Source organism: Dysidea avara, chromosome 13, assembly GCF_963678975.1.
Source record: "Dysidea avara chromosome 13, odDysAvar1.4, whole genome shotgun sequence".
In the NCBI taxonomy this organism is placed as follows: Eukaryota; Metazoa; Porifera; class Demospongiae; order Dictyoceratida; family Dysideidae; genus Dysidea; species Dysidea avara.
The window spans coordinates 11018172-11039625 of NC_089284.1; the positions used below are offsets into that span (position 1 = coordinate 11018172).

General features: G+C 39.3%; 1 protein-coding gene and 1 pseudogene across 1 annotated transcript; both read right to left on the reverse strand.

The window, feature by feature from the left end:
- Positions 1-24: 24 nt before the first annotated feature.
- LOC136242321 (tripartite motif-containing protein 2-like) lies at positions 25-15382 on the reverse strand. The gene is made up of 2 exons (XM_066033726.1): positions 15303-15382; positions 25-2555 (listed from the first exon to the last, which is right to left on the reverse strand). Exon 2 carries the CDS (start codon positions 2524-2526, stop codon positions 337-339), a length of 2190 nt encoding a protein of 729 aa, XP_065889798.1. The 5' UTR covers positions 2527-2555; positions 15303-15382; the 3' UTR covers positions 25-336.
- Positions 15383-15464: 82 nt separating this feature from the next.
- LOC136242228 (kazrin-like) overlaps positions 15465-21454 on the reverse strand; it is a 31515-nt pseudogene continuing 25525 nt past the window's right edge.

Below are 21454 nucleotides of genomic sequence, written 5' to 3' on the forward strand. Positions count from 1 at the left end.
CAGCCTGTTATACTTGTATTTCACAATAATATAATATTAATACCAATCATAAAGTAACAAAGATGTTATACAATAATTAAAAAATAATTACTTATACAAAAGGCTATAATCATACGTCAACAAATTTTACTGACATATACAGCTGTACCAGTTTCTAATAAAAGGTGCAGTATATTAATGTTCCATTACAATAGTTGTTACATATCATATATAATACACAAAACTACATAAAATTTAGTAAAAAAATAAAAGAGAAAAACATAACTATGTCACGCATTTACCATGAAATCCAGTAAATGTAATTCAAAGTAGTGTAATACATATAGCTACCTATAACTAAAATATCTGTACCCTGGAATTATGGTTATCACAGATGTAGATACTACCATTAGGACTAATAGCTATTCCATAAGGACATTTAAATTGGCCTTTTTGTTTACCATTACTACCAAAGCAATGTATGCAGGTTCGATTTTGATCAAAGATTGATACACGATGATTACAAGTATCAGCCACTAAGATGAAGCCATTGACATCAACAGTGAGGCCAAATGGATGATCTAGTTGACCTCTGGCTGTTCCTTTAGTACCAAACTTGCCTACATATCCACCATCAAGTGTAAAGGTGTAAACACATGAATGACTATAGTCAACAACAAGCAAATGATTACTGGAACTGATTGCTACATCAACAGGATCACCAACTTGTCCTGATCCAATTGTGAGGCAAAACTCTCCATTGGTCTTAAACACTGGAATACAATGGTTACCATAGTCAGCTACATACACCCTATCATTGTGTACTGTGATGCCATGTATACTACTAAATTGACCATCAGCTTTTCCCTCTACACCAAACTGCAGCAGGTAGTTGCCATTAATATCAAACTTCTGTATCCTGTGGTTACCATTATCAGCCACATACAGGTAATTGTCACTATCAAATGCAACACCAATAAGACCACTGAAAAGACCATGGTCTTTACCATTACAAACAAACTGCCTTATCAACTGATCCTCACTATCAAATACATAGATGCAGTGTTTGCCATAGTCAGCTACTGCCCACATGCCATCCCTACCAAATGCAATACCCCATGGTTTACCCATTTGTCCATTATTATTAATTACTTTACTGGGCTGATCTATAGCTGTATATGGTTTATGAATGACAACAATGTAGGGACTTGCTTTGATCTGTTCTCCTTCAATGCACACCAACAACTTTACCTCTCCAGTTTGTTTGGCTACAAAAGAAGTAGTGTAGCTACCATCATCATTATCCCTAACTTGTGCAGTAGTCACTTCTCCTGTACTCCACTTCACCTGTACTGATACTTGACCACCTCCTAGTGAGCAAGAATGACCCTTGATATCCTTGGTGATTATCTTGAACTGTAGCTGTCCTCCTTCGCATGTGTACCCAGATGAATACAATATTTTAGAGTTGGAAAGGTCACCTTCTATAAGCTGACTAAATTGTGGGAGTTGGACTTTACTGGAATAAAACTTGATGTTGTTTGATTCTACTGGTGTTGTGTCTAGTTTCTTGTACTTGTCAGTTAACTCTTTCATTTGGTTGATCACTTGTTTCTTTGCAGAAAGTGCTTCTTCATCAGAACTTTCCTTCACTGCATCATCAACTTCCTTCATGCTTCTTGCCTGTGTTTGTGTAGATTCCACCTCCTCTAGTTGTGCTGCCATCTTCTCCTCCTTCTGTGACACTATCTCACCTAACCTTTGCTTGACCTCTTCTTTCTGTTCTTTTAACTTCTCAATCAGTTTGTCATAATGTTCATCAATCTTCTTGTCTACTTCACCAGCTTGTTGTCGTATCTTATCTCCCATATCAGTAATCTTGTCATGAGCTTCAGAAAGATCTTTAATAATTCCCTCTACTGGACCAGTGATATCCTTCAACTCACTCCTCTGCTTGTTTGCCATTTTCTTTACAGTGTCATGATTGTGGCCATTGTGTTCCTTCACGGTGCAGTACAGACACACCAGCTCCTCACATGTCTCACAATAATATTTCAGCTCATTCTCGTGCTCTTTACACAACATTACTTTTGGTTTGGGCTGGACTGAGATGTCTTCCTTCTTTGACCTCAAGTCAACTAATGGGACTATGGCATGACCTCGATACCTATTGCTACGTTTGTGATGTTCATTACAAACACGACATAAAAACATTGTACAATCCGGACAAAATGTCTCTACTGGGTCTTCTCCAGTACACTCGTCACATTTCACTTCTGTTTCACCTTCCACCTTGCGCTTTAAGATCAACTCATCCACCAACCGATTGATCAGAAAATTGTTATCAAAATCCTTTACTCCTCCAACAGGAACAGTAGCTTCCCTTCTGCACTCTGGACAAATGATCTTAGATTGTACCTGCATCTTCTCCAGACACTTTTCACAATAAGAGTGATGACAAGGTAGGTACTTGGGATTCTTGAATATCTGATAGCAGACTGGACAAGTGAGACTATCCGTTGCTTTCTTCACATCCATAGCAGCCATTGTGAAAATGTAATGTAGTTATGTACCAACTGTATAAAAGCAATAACTGTTGTAAAATGTATCAAGACACAAGATGGTGAGATGTGTGGCCATGGAAGCTGATATGGGTGAGCAACAGAAAAAGTGTGTATCAAGACACTCAAAAGTGTGTCATGCAGCTTTGAAAGTCAGCAGGCCACATCATGGGTATATATTGACAGGAAGAAAAAATGTTTTTCACACAAGCAAAACTACATGGGCCCTTCACAATATTTTAATTACAGCTGATGGTCGCTTTCGGTATTTCACATTCCTAATTTAGTAAAATCACTTTATGTATTCATGAATTACAAGCCATCAAAGTCAAGTTTAATTTCGCACACAACAACCAGCATGGGTACGTACTTATAATCTACCCCATACCATCTTAGTCATCTGCAGTAGCATGTAAGGCTCTTCAGTGTTCCCATTATGCTTGCATTATGCTCCTAGGTTAGCAATAATTATCTTGAAACATTTTAATCAGTGAATGCTCTATTAGAGTATTTTACTACAAAGTGACTGTTCTATTAGAGAGTATTGATCTAAGCAATGCATATTTCATTTTCTTAGGAAAACCTGACTTGGTTCACAATTTTTTCCCTTCTCAGTATTATCTGCAGTTTCCAAGGAATGGTTCAGCCTTCTGTGGTGAGTAGTTTTGGATTAACAGCGCTAGACATTAGGAAGAGTAGGATAATCGATTTGTACAGCAATTATACTGACAGGCACTTACATTCACAGCCATAACTTCTGTTTGGATTAGTCTACAATGTTGCAACTTAGCTTAAAATGTTCACTATGGATTAGCACATCAACCAAGGTATAGTGTTAGACCTGTAGTCATTTGCGCATATGGGTACGAAGGCGATTTGATAGAAAAAATGATGACTATCTAGTTTACGTTTAGCGCATCATATGCTAACAAACACATGTGACGCGCATACCGTTAGAGCTACAGAAATGAAACAAAGACTTTTAGAGTTCTCCATAAGCAGGCGAATAAGATGATGGTATATAGTTTTAATTGATTTGAGTCTTCCTTCTTCGACTACTGGCCCGAGAGTATTTTTTCTTTATGGCATGCATAATTTTAAGAAAATATTTTTAAATTACATGTTCTCAATACACATGCTTGTACAAACAAGTCGGGTTTTTGCTGTGACGATCACATATTTAATTAAACTCCACTCCATAGTTTGTAATATGCTAGACATTGTACTCCAGACTATTATGCTTTTTATTATGCTGGCATAATTGACACAGGCCTAATTTGAACTATTTATCAGAGTGTACAAAAACAAGGTAACAAAGTTGTGAGGGTTTGCAAATGTTGATTTAGTCTGTTAGGTCACCAACAGATTTTGTAAGGTTGCAATTGGTATATGCAAGGGGTTTGAATTGAAGTGCTTGCAGCTTGCATGGGGTTCATGAGAATGAGAAGCCACACATACAAAACCTTTAATAAGACACAGTATTTCAAGCTGTTTGTCTGTTGTTAGGTTACCCATGACACCTTTGACAACAAAGCATAACCTTATATCAACAGCTTATAATTTACAGCCTGATTCAATTAGTAAATACAACACAACAGGGCTTAACAATTAGTTCACATAGTGTTTGTAAAGTCTATGCGACCGCTCCCTAACATACATATAGCGACTACTTCATTACATTTTTATGCAGTGAACTGTAAGAGATAAAAAGAGAGCTGGTTGTGGTCAAAAAGCTAGTTGTATGTGGACTAGTTGTAAATGATTACTACAAAAGTCAGGCTGAAATTGCAAGCTGCATTGCAGAATAGTAGTAGCTATAAAGTCAGATTTATATAAGGGGCATAGCCAGTCAGAAGGTGATGGAGGGGCAGGCATGCATGCCCCCACAAAACACTCAAAATCGTTCATGACTGCACAAAAGGCTAATGACTCAATGGTGGGCTGCTTACATAACTAGCTATGTAACTATTTCATTACTGATTGCTTATCAGTTATCAATGGAGGTATATTCGTCGAGCATCATTGCATGTACCACAACTCTACTCCAACAAAATTAATCTACCACAATCCGGTAGACCTATATTGTGAATATTTTAGTGCAAATACTATGTATCACAGTTACTTTATGTTAGTCATAGCCTGTGCTGCAGTCCTAGCCCACTGACAGGATGACGTGTTCACTCACTTCAGCCGGCGAAATTCAAATGCCACGTATTGCACGAAATCCCAGTTCAACACCTTTCTTACTAGCAGAACTTATAAGTTTGTGACTGATCCGCCTGACTGACTGACAAAGTTAAAAAAAATTAGACTGGCATGCCACTGCACTGCGGCCGTACAAAGATCCAGTGTGATTGACTCAAGAAAATAAACTTGGTACATTTAACACTTTTATCACCTCGTAGGTAGTAGGTTTGTAGTGTCATCTGGTCTCCTTTGTCACTTGTGAGTTGAGACTCCTGTGAGGTTACTTCAAGCGGGTCACTCTTTTTAGGTTCAAAAATGCTCTATCACATGAGCAATCTAAGCTAAATATAGAAGTGGTCTCAAATATTTTCGTTCAGTGAGTTCACAAATGAGTTGAAATTTGTGTGCTCATTCACTAGCAACCCCTGGTGATACCATGTAGTAGCGCACATAATTTATAGTCATTTGTGTGTCAGTTAAATACTAGTAAACTTGTGACAGAGGTTTAAAAAACCACTTAGTGATGGGGGGGAGGGGGGACAAACGCCTCCTTGGCTACGCCTGATTTATATACAAGTGAATATTCAGAATTAGAAAATGGTATCATACAGTACGAATCAGAAAGGTGTGGGCGTCGCCCATGAAAAATATTACCCAAAAACCACCCTCACTTTTCCTTGATGACAATGAGCCAGAATAAAACCAAACAAGCCTTCAGATCGACCCAAAATGCTTTCAACAAGTTGCTATGAAATCTATAAAATGGAATTTTCTACTGACTGACTGAGTAAGCCAATTCATTTATATATAGAGTTATGTTCAAATAGTCTAGTAGTCTAGTAGACAATACACTACTCTAATAGAACACACAGCTGGTGACAAAATACTCGATTAGAACAGTCACAACTACTGTTGGATAATCGAGGGTTCGGATAATGGAGGTCCTAACATAACTGAGTAACTGACTGGCTGATGTCTTCAGACAAGCATAACTTGATAACGGCTTCGGCTATGGATTTGATTTTTTCAGTGTTCAAGTGAGGTCGCATCAGCCGGACATGTGCCTTTTGGCATACCGCAGTTCGTACTGTGCATTCTTCATGGACTTACCAGTGTCCTCCTTTGTGTCCCATTCATCTTTGCTGACAGCATAAGGTGTCGATTTGGTGGTAGCACATGATGGCTTACCTTCATAACGGAAATTGTCCATATTTTTCATAGTGGCTACTTTGATGCAGAGGTGCTTTTCGAATAGTTCTTGATTCGTAATGCTGTGTAACGGGTTGAACATAGCTGACAATGAAGCGTAATGGATATCTCACTTTTCACTGAGACAATAACAAACAAGTACACAGAAAAATTTGGAATTTTCAACTAGAATAGGTACCATAGCACATCGATAAAAAGCTGGAGCAGTACACAATATTAAATCACAGTAAAACAATAAGAAACACAAAATTAAATCACAGTAAAACAATAATAAGAAGTGTTATATCCAGACTGTGCATTTCCATTATGGTAACTCGAGCACAGTAGGGATATAACACGCACTACTCCAGTTTGTTTCAGTACTTTTTATCAATGTACTATGGTCCCTACTCTAATTGAAAATTCCAATTTTTTATGTACTTGTTAGCAGAATACAATTTGACTTATGCAAGATAATGAGGTCTTTAAAAAACCACTAAGAGGCCTGCTAGCATGTCCTTCAAGTGGTTAGAAACCTGCTAGCAAGTACTGCAAATCTCACTTTTGATCATTGATTTGCTATGCCTTTCCAAGCATATTGCAGGCTAATAGCCTGCAGTGGGCCCAAGCCAATAAAAGTTTGTCTACTGTACGCAATAGGAATTTCGCCACAGAGCTATGTTGTAATACCATCATCCATCTCTTGTTTCACTGGTTTTATCACTTGGGTCCCTTTAAATTTTACAGAGTAAACTACCTATATACACCCTTGTGCTCTAGTATTTCCAATAATAGGCACTGATCATTCTGCCATGAATTGGTGTTTTCTCTACTTCTCGTGTCAGCCAGAGATTATATACTATGTACCCAGGATTGTGTACTGCCCGTATTCAAAGGAACAATCTGTGTTGTACTCTTCCTTTGTAGTCTAGCATGCAAGTGTTGTACTAGGCGACAGTACTAGTACTGGAACTCTACAGCATCACGTCTGCTGTCCTCTCCAGTTCCAATGGCTAGAGGACACATCCTGATTGGCAAACTATCAAAACCGGTAAATCGGTAGAAGTTAAAGGTCCACTGAAATGGAAAATTCACTTGCCATTTTATTGAATAAATAGGTCTCCCTCCCCATTATATAGTCTTGGTAATGGACTTTATCCACAATGATGCCACGGAGCACAAGATGGCTGCGTTATTTGGGGGACAAATGTACAGGTATCTATGGAGAAATTTTGACCCATCATATTTCACTCATGAAGCAAGATACCATCCAGTAGCCAACATGTTGCTATGGGTATAAGGTAACATCTGCCATTGCAAACAAGCGTTATCTCGAAATTTTTCCAGCATGCGATACAAATCGTTCATTGTGTTGTCTTGTAACCATACCTGTTGCTTAGAGGTCAACATCTCCTTCCCTGGCTGAAATATGATTGATCAAAACAATTTCTCCATAGGTGCCAGTACATTAGTCTCCCAAATAACGTGGCCATCTTGTGCTCGTGATGTCATTGTGGGTAAAGTCCATAAAAATAACGTGGCCATCTTGTGCTTGTGATGTCATTGTGGGTAAAGTCCATAAGCACATCAAAATGTATTAGGCTGTTGCTTTTGTTCTGGCAGTCACGTGAATAAAAATAAAACTTAGACAAAAAGGGTCTTGAAGCGAAAACAAAATCTTCTACCAGTAATCAAGCCCTGGACCTCCTGTATGTGAGCCCAGAGTCATAGCCACTGTGCTACGTGGCTCCCAGCTACCCACCTCCCTTAGTTTCTACCTTATTAGTGTCCGAGTGGAGTAATTAAAGACAAAGGTGAAGAAGAAATCAAAGCTGAATCCAACCCTAACTCTAAGGTTTGCCTGTGAACTACTTGTCGTGTAACCTAAAGTACAAGACCTGAGGCAAACTACTGGTCGTGTGCCCTAAAGTCGAATATACTTGGAGCATACTAGACGCTTGTCAACCCCTAGCTCGCACATGTGTTTGATAGTGAGAGAAATCTAGTGGACTGCTGGAACAATAGCCCAGGCAAAATATTTCCGGCTGCCGAAACAATAGCAACCTTGAATTATTAATAAGTACACAGAAAAAAATTGGAATTTTCAACTAGAGTAGGGACCATAGCACATCGATAAAAAGTACTGAAACAAGCTGGAGTAGTCCATGATATTAATTCACAGTAAAACAATAAGAAGTGTTATATCCCTACCATGCTCAAGATTATTATGACTGGTGAACCCATGCATACCGCATCTGAAATGGCGCCACACGACCCAGAATCATCTGAAAAGTGAAATATCCATTACGCTTCATTGTCAGCTATGTCAACCCGTTACACAGCATTTTGGATCTAGAACTGTTCGAAAAGTACCTCTGCAATCCATGCATACCACAAGAAATGGTGCCACATGCCCCATTATCGTCTGAAAAGTGAAGTATCCATTATGTTTTATTGTTGGCTGTGTTCAACCCGTTACACAGCAGTACAAATCAAGAACTGTTCGAAAAGCACCTCTGCAATCAAACAGCCACTATGAATAATACGGACAAATTTCCATTATGAAGGGAAGCCATCACGTGCTATCGCCAAATTGACACTTTTCGATGTCAGCAAAGATAAATGGGACACAAAGGAGGACACTGGTAAGTCCATGAAGAATGCATTGTACATACTGCAGTAAACAAAAAGGCACCTCTTGGGCTGAAGCGATGTCAAACAGTGAAAAAATCAAGCCCGTAGCCTTAGCCGTTATTGAGTTACGTTTGTATGAAGGCATTAATTAGTCAGTCAGCAGAAAATTACATTAAATAAATTATTTTTAAAATTCCATAGCAACTTGTTGAAAGTGTTTAGAGTTGATTTGAAAGCTTGTTTGGGCTTAGTTTTACCTAACTAACAGTGCCAGAAATAAGTCAGCCGTCGGCCATTTTCCGAGCAAAATCACATTTTGACCGACTATTTAGATCGAGGCTTGTTCGGTCAAATGTCCAACAAGCAGCAAGACAGTTGGTAAACATTCACAAATTAAAAATCAAGCAAACTATAACAGATGTCACATTAAGCTGATAGCGTACCTCACAGCTGCTCAACGTCCCAGTATAGGCTACCCACTATCTATGGTCCCAGTGATGACGGGGGCCCATAGGACGTTACCATGTGACCACAGACGACAGTATTCTAATATTTTGGTGCACACATTGGTGGATGTAAACTTAAATTGTTTTGTGAAGACTTCGGAAGATTGAAAGCATTTAGACTATGTACATTTGAGGATATTCGAGTCTACTGAGTAAAGGAATTTAAAGCGACTTGTGTCTAGTTTTTGGCGGGATCCAGTTGAGACACATGTGCCAGGAGCATAGGCACTCTAGTATCTATGCCAGGAGTGATGCCCCCTTCCGCGTTACTGACATCAGGGATATACCGAGCAATTAATTTTGAAGTAAAATAGTGGAAACCAGCAATATCAGACGATAAATCACATCATAATCATATCTCATGGCCGAGGGTAAGCTGGCTCGACATGGATAACGTGAAGGATGGTAGCGGTTGTTGCTGTAGCCGAATCATTGTTATGTGATGGTTAGTACGTTTAATCTATGTACTGGAGCACATTTCTTCTAATGGTGATGAGGTGTGGCTATTACCAAAGCTGTGGCGTTTAACCTGGTAGATATTCGTAGCCCACATGCTTTATCTTAGTCATCATGCTGTAAGGTAGCTAGTCATACTGTAAAATAAGTTAGTTAATGCACACATTTTTGATTAACAAATTTAATAGGAGCCCATATGAAAATGGGCTCCTAAATTTCATATGGGCTCCTAAAATGTATGTGGTGGAGTTAGAAGTGTTTCTAGGTGTTCCATATGTTGGTGACCTGTGAAGGATTGCTCATGGTGTCCAATAGTATAATATCCTGTGATGCTGTCCTCAGAAGCACATCAGCTACATACCACTTGCTGTTCCCAGGAGACAAGATGGCCAATCAAATCTGGAAACGACCTACCAAATTTAATCTTGCTAGAACATTTGACCAGTCAATGATGAATTCTTATTTCTGGCACTGAACTAATCCAACAAGTGAATGTGTTACATTACAATACTCTCAATAGCAGCTTGACGTATTATATTGAAATACGTCAAGCGATTAGCTAACAGAATTAGTATTTAGAGGTGTACCAATAATTGGATCAGCTAAAATATTGGCCACCAATATGGTAATTTTTACCAACATCGGTATCAGTACAGAACAGTAGGAGGACCGATATCACTACCGATATTTATACAGTAGCAATAATTTGTACATAAACTGATTATGCATTGATTTTCTACGTCATCCATGTGGCTCTTTCGTGCCAGTGGCTTACTGTTCACTCTGCAACAAGCACTACGCTACAAGAAGCCATACAAATACACACGATTCTGGTGTTTGTTGCTGGAAAGCTTATCAGTCTTTACAAATGAAGTACCTTTGTAATAAAAAGAAGGGTCACAGGATAATCAAGGAAACTTGCTGTACCACCTTTCTCACAAGCCGTTAGAATGCAGAGCAATGCAGAAATATCCGTTTAAGGTTTCATGGGAGTATACATAAAAATGTTTGTTGGTACTTAATTGTCTGATTACACAATAGAAACCCAAGCTGTATACCACCTAGTGTTGTTCCAGTATCAGCTAGTTATTACAGTTCTAGTTCCAGTTCTGGAACCATAATCTTTAGAATTACGGTTCTAGTTCCAGTTCTGGAACCATAATTTTTAGAATTACAGTTCTAGTTCCAGTTCAGGCAGGAGCCATGACATTTACTTGATATTCTAGAACAACACTTATTTTAACTTAAGTATTACCAAAAGCCCATAATAAAATATGGAGACTCACTATTAAGTTATATAAGCTAATATGCTACAGGTTTACTTGTTTCATATATGTAGCTAATACTGTATAGTATGTAGCCAATACTGTATAGTAGTTATCAGCATTATTACACTAACAACTATAACCCTAACACTCTATAGGGTGGTACTAAAAGACTTGTAGCTACATGTAATTATCAAACACTGAACCAGACATAACATGTGACTGAGCCAGCATTTTGCATTCTGTTCTAATATTATAGCTAATCAGTTGTTTCAAGCAGTTTTTAGCACATTGTTGTATACATGGTTGTAATACATACATCTTTTATGAAGTTATATACTACATTAAGTGCTTTTGTCTGCAGATAAATTCTGGTCTTATAAGAACATAAAATCTCATTGGCAAAAGCTGTATGGTTATGACCAATTCCAGTTCCAGTATTAGTTCCAGTACTTGATAAAATTTCTTTATAGTTCTAGTTCTAGTTCTAGTTCCAGTCTTGAAGAAAGTATAGTTCTAGTTCCAGTTCCAGTCTTAAGAACAGCAAAATTATTGTTCCAGTTCCAGTTCTAGTTCTAGAACTGGAATAAAAAGGGCAGAAACTGGAATTATTTTAGTTCCAGTACTGAGAACTGGAACAACACTAATACCACCACAAGCAGAGTATAGCAATGAATACATGCACATTTTGTTGTAAGGTAGGTAAATGTACAATTTTGTTTGCTTAAAACTATAATGCAAATATCGGATCAACTATCGGTTATCGGCTTCTTATGGTGGCCTTAAAGGTTGCGCCATGCACCAATAACTAAGCGACAACATCTATGCGATGATTGACAATATCCATGTGATGGTAAACAATAATTATGCGATGATAGACGATTACCTATACGACAATGGTGATACGATGATTGACAATAACCACACGACAATCATGATGAAACAACTGCATGATCGATGATAATTTTGTACGACAATCACTGGTTGCATGTTGTTACAAGGTCTGAAGTTTTCCTCTCCTTGTAGCTTGCTGTCGTTGGTTGTGGTGCTACAAGTTGCTACACTTGAACAGTAAGATGCAACAAGCAAACTACGACAACAATAATTAACAACATCAGCAACAACCACAGCAGCAGAAATAACAAATTTCAATTTCAGACCTAGTAATAACATGCAGCCAGTGATCGTCATACAAAATTATCATTGATCACACGATCGTCTCATCATTATTGTCATGTGATTATTGTCAATCATCGAATCACTATTATCACATAGGTAATTGTCTATCATTGCATAATTATTGTCTACAGTCACATAGTGATCACCCAACGTCACAAGGATATTGTCAATTGTCGTGTAGATGTTGTCGCTTAGATATTTGCACATGGTGCAACCTTTAGGGCCACCATAGCTTCTTTTGGTGGCATCAGTATCGGATATCGGTACATGCCAAAAACCATATCGGTACATCTCTCATTGTTTGTCAAGACCCCTTGACAAAAATCTGTAATGCTAATTTGATTGGCTAAAATAGTGTAGTGTGTTTCTATTATTATAAGTAAATGCCCGACTTGACAACTAGTGTTACTATAGTGATAAATGCCCCATGGCATAGCAACAATATGGTTGCTTAGTAACAATTGCTAAGGAAATATCATGAAACCATGGCAATAGTTGCTAGGCAATGGTTGCTAAGTATGATTGGTCTTTTGCAGCGGTTATTTTTTAGTTTCCTGCTGCCTAGCAACAGTTGCTATGATTGTCAGATTAATTTGCAATAGGACGGATGGTCGTGGTATTCGGGATTAATAGTTCTCGCATTGTAAACAGGAAGGAAATAGTGCTTGGCTTTGCCTCACACTATTTTACTCTTTCCTGTTTACAATGCTTGCACTATTAATCCCGAACACCACAGCCATCCATCCTATTATGGACTCCAATACTGCCTCATCGCTGTCAGGGAAAATTGAGGCTGGTTTTTGGGTGAAAGTTATTTTGTGGGCCATGCCACTCCTTTGTGGTCCCTACTATACAGTACACGAGTGCTCTAACTTATTTTACAAAGGAGATGAATTGAGAAATTATACATTGTCAAAGGATACAAGAATATACAAATCAACTAGCTGTCAAACTAAGCTACAAGTACTTTCACTAATTACTGTAGTTTTGACTGAGTAAAGGGACATCTCCAAACACAAAATAAGGGTAGTTGGAAAAAGCGGATACGGACACTTACTTTTACATTTATGTAACAATTATTTTTCATGCCTAACATTTTTACAGCAGTCTACGCTTCCAGACCCGGGAGTTGATCTCGTCATAGCGTTTATCCAATTATGTACCACTCTGCGTGGGCAGTTCAAAGGCGCCAGTGCCATAATTTGTATATTGCACTGCTGCAGATCGCAGCGAGTGCATTATTACTTATAACGCACTGGTTGCGGTTTTTTAGACCACAACGAGTGCATTATAAGTTATAATGCACCGACCGCAGTGCAATATACAGATATTGCACTGGCTGAGGTTTTGTGCAGCATAGCACAAGTGCCGGTGGCGAAGACCACTACGACACCTCACCTAATAGGTGGAAAGACACTTCACAGATCACTCGAATTCTTTTATAGCCTGACATGTAAAGGTCGATTGTGGGCCATAACGTCACCAATACGTACAATGTTTACAAGCAGCTAATGGCGATCGAAAAATCCAACACAGGTGGCCACAACTCTAGTCTACATATATATATAAACGTACTTATACACCTTACTAGTCTGGTGCCATCTTAGCCCAGATTAAACTGTAGCCCACTTCGACAATGACTCAATAAAACAAATATATTCTAAATAATACTAACTTTTACGTTCGATTGTGGTAACCAGTTTTGTCATACCACCTGATTCGAGTTTAGCCAGTGTGAATAGTAAGAATTAGACTAGCATCGTTTAGTAGTTAGGTTTTGTTTACTTAAAACGTCTATTTAGCTACTTTTTTTTTGCTCGAGAGAATCACTATGGCGATTAGTCTGGCGCTTAGTCTATATGGCGATTGAGTGATCACGCTGGCATGCTGAGCACTACATGATGAGAGTCGAACAGCGAATACAGGTTAGTGATATAACCCATAGTGTACTAGCTTTCAATATCTCAGGTGGCTGCAGTACTGCAGGGGGAACGTCATCGCAACGTCCAGCTTGGTTACCCACAATCAATGTTAGAAACCTGGCCTTTATAAGTGTTACAGCTGTCTTGTGAGACTCTCCCCACCTATTAGGTGAGTGGTACATAACAGTTATACAACGTGCACTCGTGCTCTGCCTGTATAAACGCACTTGCCTTCGGGCCTAACGGCCCTCAGGCTCGTGCGTTTATATCAGGCAGAGCACTCGTGGCCGTTGTGTAACTATATAATAAGCGCATGTGTGAAGGACTAGACCAACACTCCACAGACCATATGTGTTGTACACATGCTCTAAAGTCTAATAGCTATATAATTGTAGAGATTAGCTTGTACGCCCCATGCAACTTGGCTTAGCAGGCCAAATCCACAACCTTACTCCTTTTAGTATAAGGTGCAGACGCTTATACCAAGCATTGAGGGCTTCAAGGACCTGGCCTACAAGATTAGGTTGGGGCATGCCAGCTTAATCTCTACGACACTGAATTAGATTTCTAGGTCATGTGTACAACACTATAAGGTCTTTAGAGTGCTAGTCTATCCTTCACACATGTACTTATAAGTGGATAAACGCTATGACAAGATCGACACCTGGGTATGGAAGCGAATGCTACTGTAAAAACAATGTTAGGTATGAAAAACAACAGTTTTGTAAAAAATTAAGTGTATTTTAAAAATATACGTGTCCAACCGTATCCGCCTTTTCCAACTACCCATAAAATAACAAAAGAATACAAAGACTAATTACAAGGGAGTGTCACATAGGTACGCGCCGTAGGTAGATCTGCGACCGCGGTCAAAGTCTTGACCGGCCGAAATTTCGCTTTGACCTGTGACTAAGAGCCTTTTTGGACCTTTGACCGAGCGACGATATTTCAGCACTTTTTGATTGTGGGTTGAAAGCTTTTACCCTTGACCGTTGAATTGGCACGATTTTGATGGCCTTGACCTTTGACCGCGGTCGCAGATCTACCTCAGTGAGTGCCTGTGTGTCAACCCCTTGTAATTGCAAGCTACCAAACTACATACAAGTTACACCTATTTAGTTACATTACAAAACCAAATCTATAGTGTCCTCCGAGCAAAGAGCATAGTATAGTTTTGAATACTTAAATGGTGGGCGTGGCAGACTAGAAAACGCGCCATAATGACTCGAAGCGCTTATCTATTAGCATCGTCAATACGTCGAACGCACTCGTTTGAAGAAAGTTGGGCGTACATTTTTGCATTACAAAGTATCTACTTGAAGTTGAAACCATACAAAAAAAAGAGCGACCGAGCAAGCACAAAGAAATGGAGATCCTGTACAATCACAGATGCTACAATTAACACGTACGCACAAATATAGACACCTGTTTAGGATAAGTCTTCTGAGGTCACACAAATTCGGAAATAAAGAAGGCGAAGTTGCTTCTAAATAATGTGCAGAAACCGTAAATCATAAAATTTGAACGAAATTATTTCACTACTCCACTTCACCACATAATTTTAATCATTCACACATCATCATCATGCTATTATTTACAATAATAATCATTGTTTCTCTACAACTTGTTAAAAAGGAGTTAGTTTACACAAATAATGTACATAAACAAAAATATATAATATATTTCATGATGGATCATATAAGAGAGAAACACGGCCTGTAGGAAAGGCAATTACAAGTCACACAAATTTACACAGTAGTTCCAGTCCCAGTGTGATGTTCTGCAGACACTCTCAATGATCTACTGCCATTAGAGGAAGAAGTAAAGGAGCCACCACTATGTTTGATGGAAGATGACGATGGTTCTGAGGATGGTGGTAGTTTACTGGCTGAAGGTCCACTACTACTGACTGATCCTGATGGCTCCTAATACGTACAAACAATAATACATCAGTCAAGAGGTTATAATATACTGGTTGTTCTATTAGAGTGTTTACTGACAATACAACTGCGCACTAGCATGCCATGTTCGCACATGTTAATTCATAGATAGTATAACCCTATGGATATGAAACTAATAAGCACCACCTATTCCACCCTGGTTTTGTGCTCAATTTTACGTAGCGTGTTCTTTCAATCATGGCAGCAGTTAATATTGCATCATGAAACCATTCATCTTGTGACAGTATGTTTAGGAGGACTATAAGCAGGCAAAATTGGTGATAAAATTGGAAACATCATGAAACCATTTAAAAGATAATCCAGAATAATACAATCAAGAGTTTATACTCTTGATACAACTAATACTCCTACTACAACAAAAGAACACGGTAAGAAAAAATTGGAAATTCTTCAAAGCATTTGTCTGAAAATATCTATACATAAAATGACTTACCAGAAAATAAGCATAGAAATTAGCCTGCCTCCTTAACTTTCGTCAGTGAAATAATTCACCTAACAATTGTTACAAAATATTAATTATGTATAAGACCTAGTGAAGCGGCACGTGATTAGTTTATATCCATAGGGACTCTATGATTAATTTTCTTTGACATTGAATAGTAGCAACATTCCAATGTATAGGGGTCCCTGGTATATACATGTTATATACGTACACAAGTGAATATTATACCATTAAAGGTAACTACTCACCCTAAAACTCCATCTTGTCTTGGCCTCTCTATCACCCAAATCCAAAGCATGTACACTAGTGTTGTCACGATGTGTTAATGACCGACTACTACTGGTAAATGATGAACCAACTGTGTTAGCTCTTGGTGTCTTCACCATACTGATGCTGTATGACAATAAATGTGATAAGTAAGTCATCATTGTTGCATCAGCTGAGATACATGATGCTCTCAAATACTTTCCTCTTTGAAAATGGATCACTATTACTGTATCTATTCTCTTCACTTCACAGTACACACCATATCACTATTTAGTCATACTAAAAGTACTGCCATGTGTGAATTAAAGCATGACGGGTGTGTTGAGAAGCTAATATAGCATGAGGCAAAGCCAAGTGCTATTCTAGTCTTGAGACAACCCTAGAGTGCTGTATTTTTCATATGCACAAGCATAGGCAATGCTTTAAGCGTAAAACAGTACAATAGTACTGTTTAGTAGTGTTCCCCCATAAAGTGATGAGTGCCGCTAAAAGTAGCGTGTCTAAAAATCATGATAGAAATGTCACATGGGATGAAAATCACCTTTACACAATAGTCTTACTCCATTCAACATCAAATACAGTGTTAAACACCTACAGGTGACCTAACATAGATTTTTGAAGAAAAAATGTCAAAATCCCTAGTTTGGTCTGCCTGTATCACTGCCTCAATGCCTGACCACATTCATGAGGCTACAGGCCAATGCATGGCTACCATTTTACACCTGCAGATCAAGCACTTGAAAAAGATTGAGATACTCTAATAGAGCAGTCAAACAATCCAATACACCAGTCATTACAGTCAGGTTGTCCTACAGTGTTTTGACAATTGGATAGGGGAGGCAACCAAGAAAAACAGTAGCCAGGTAGTTCTTATATCCTTATCTTCCAGGTTTAAAACCACAGACACAAAATGTGGGGAATTTGACTAATGTTTCCAATTGCTGATACAGAGTGAAAAAAACAATTTGAGGAAGGCATAACATATTACCACACCTTCTCAATCCCACCACAAAAAAAAACAAAAAAAACTACACTGATCATCACAAATGTAGTTACATAGTACAAGTTGGTGATGTTATTTACAGTCAGCCATTAACAATAATAACAATGGTCAGGTTATCAGTCTACTCACATGAGGACAAAATTGCTACACAAACACAACAAAACTCCAACATGACTAAACCAACAGGAGAGCACATGTAAACACATACTACAATATCCCCCTACAATAACAACATAACATTTATATGGTAAACAGTTTCAGTGGGAGTTAGGTTAAGATGGTATAACACATTCCATTAAATATAACCAGAGTATAGAGTAATAGAGAAGTTACTTTAGAAAGATAATAATAAACTAGGTGCCAACCAAAAGCTATTCTTATGACAGTGCAAGCTGTTTTTTTCCTTCCCTATTTGGTACTACGTATATGCATACATGTATATGAACTCGTTCAACATGCCACAAAATAGTATACTATTGTCTCCATCAATGCATAAATTTCTTTATTATCAAACAGTTTCAACATGAAGAACAATTTAAATTGATCTGGGAGTGTCCAGTCGAGTAGTAACACACCTTTTTGTAAATTTTATTTCATTGCCACTACAGCCATTAATAGTCAAGTTTTTTTGACAGCATTAACTTCTCCTCTGGAATTCAGTATATGCGACCATCTCAGCTACAACCCGACTTGTTTGCACAACTTCCGAATTTAATTTTATTTTCTCAGCATTACCTGCAATATCCAAGGAATGGATCACCAAAGTTTCAGCCTTCTGTGGTGAGTAGTTTCGGAATTATAGTGCTAGGCAGTAGGAAGAAAAAGATAATTAATTTGTACAACAACTATACAAGAAATAACTACAGGCACTTACACTTGCAGCCATAACTTCCATTTGTATTAGTCTACAACGTTGCAACCTGGCTTAAAATGTTCACCATGGATTAGCAAATCAGCCAAGGCATAGTGTTAGCCCTGTAGTTACTTATGCATAATGGATATGAAGGTAGTTTAATTGAAGAAATGGCGACGATCTTGCTTATGTTTACCGCATCATAATTAAATGCATGTGACACGCATACCATTGGGGCTAACAAAGATTTTCAGACTTTCCATGAGCAGGTGAATAAGATGGTGAATAGTTTGAGTCTTCCTTCTCTGAGTAATGGCCCAATAAAACTTGCGTATTTTTGTTTGTAGCATGTGTAATTTTACAATTTTTTTTTAAATTTTGATTTTCTCAATTCGTATGCTTCAAGTCAGTGCTGAGATGCTCACATATCTATATGTGACACACATCAGTTATCCATAGTAAACCTATCACTGTATCACTCTATACAATATACTACTCTACCATGTCATTAGGTTATTACATAATACACAGAAATACCAAATATGACATATATTAGATTTCCATTGCTATTAAATACTTACTAAAGTGTTGTGTCACACACAAACACAGGTTTTCACCTATTCTATAACATGCATGTGTACATAGAAACACAATGCACACACACACAATGCACACACACAATGCACACACACAATGCACACACACACACACACACACACACACACACACACACACACACACACACAATGCACACACACACACACAATGCACACACACACAATGCACACACACACACACACACACACACACACACACACACACACACACACACAATGCACACACACACACAATGCACACACACACACACAATGCACACACACACACACAATGCACACACACACACACACAATGCACACACACACACACAATGCACACACACAATGCACACACACACACACACACACACACACACACACACACACACACACACACACACAATGCACACACACACACACACACACACACACACACACACACACACACACACACACACACACACACACACACACACAATGCACACACACAATGCACACACACACAATGCACACACACACAATGCACACACACACACACAATGCACACACACACACACACACACACACAATGCACACACACACACACAATGCACACACACACACACAATGCACACACACACACACAATGCACACACACACACACAATGCACACACACACACACAATGCACACACACACACACAATGCACACACACACACACAATGCACACACACACACACACAATGCACACACACACACACACAATGCACACACACACACACAATGCACACACACACACACAATGCACACACACACACACAATGCACACACACACACACACAATGCACACACACAATGCACACACACACACACACACACACACACACACACACACACACACACAATGCACACACACACACACACACACACACACAATGCACACACACACACACACAATGCACACACACACACACACACACACACACACACACACACACACACACACACACACACACAATGCACACACACAATGCACACGCACAATGCACACACACACACACACAATGCACACACACACACACAATGCACACACACACACACAATGCACACACACACACACACACACAATGCACACACACACACACAATGCACACACACACACACAATGCACACACACACACACAATGCACACACACACACACACACACACACACACACACACACACACACACAATGCACACACACACACACAATGCACACACACACACACAATGCACACACACACACACACAATGCACACACACACACACAATGCACACACACACACACACAATGCACACACACACACACACACACACACACACACACACACACACACAATGCACACACACACACACACACACACAATGCACACACACACACAATGCACACACACACACACACACACACACACACACACACACACACACACACACACACACACACACACACACACACACACACACACACACACACAATGCACACACACACACACAATGCACACACACACACACAATGCACACACACACACACACAATGCACACACACACACACACACAATGCACACACACACACACACACACACACACACACACACACACACACACACACACACACACACACACAATGCACACACACAATGCACACACACAATGCACACACACACACACACAATGCACACACACACACACAATGCACACACACACACACACACACACACACACACACACACACACACACACACACAATGCACACACACACACACAATGCACACACACACACACAATGCACACACACACACACAATGCACACACACACACACAATGCACACACACACACACAATGCACACACACACACACACACAATGCACACACACACACACAATGCACACACACACACACAATGCACACACACACACAATGCACACACACACACAATGCACACACACACACACACACACACACACAATGCACACACACACACAATGCACACACACACACACACAATGCACACACACACACACACAATGCACACACACACACACACAATGCACACACACACACACACACACACACACACACACACACACACACACACACACACACACACACACACACACACACACACACACACACACACACACACACAATGCACACACACACACACAATGCACACACACACAATGCACACACACAATGCACACACACACACACACAATGCACACACACACACACAATGCACACACACACACACAATGCACACACACACACACACACACACACACAATGCACACACACACACACAATGCACACACACACACACAATGCACACACACACACACACACACACACACACACACACACACACACACACACACACACACACACACACAATGCACACACACAATGCACACACACACACACACAATGCACACAC

What these genes read in the sequence shown, in the direction of transcription:
- LOC136242321 (XM_066033726.1), bottom strand. Translation starts at nt 2,526, where the DNA reads ATGGCTGCTATGGATGTGAAGAAAGCAACGGATAGTCTCACTTGTCCA.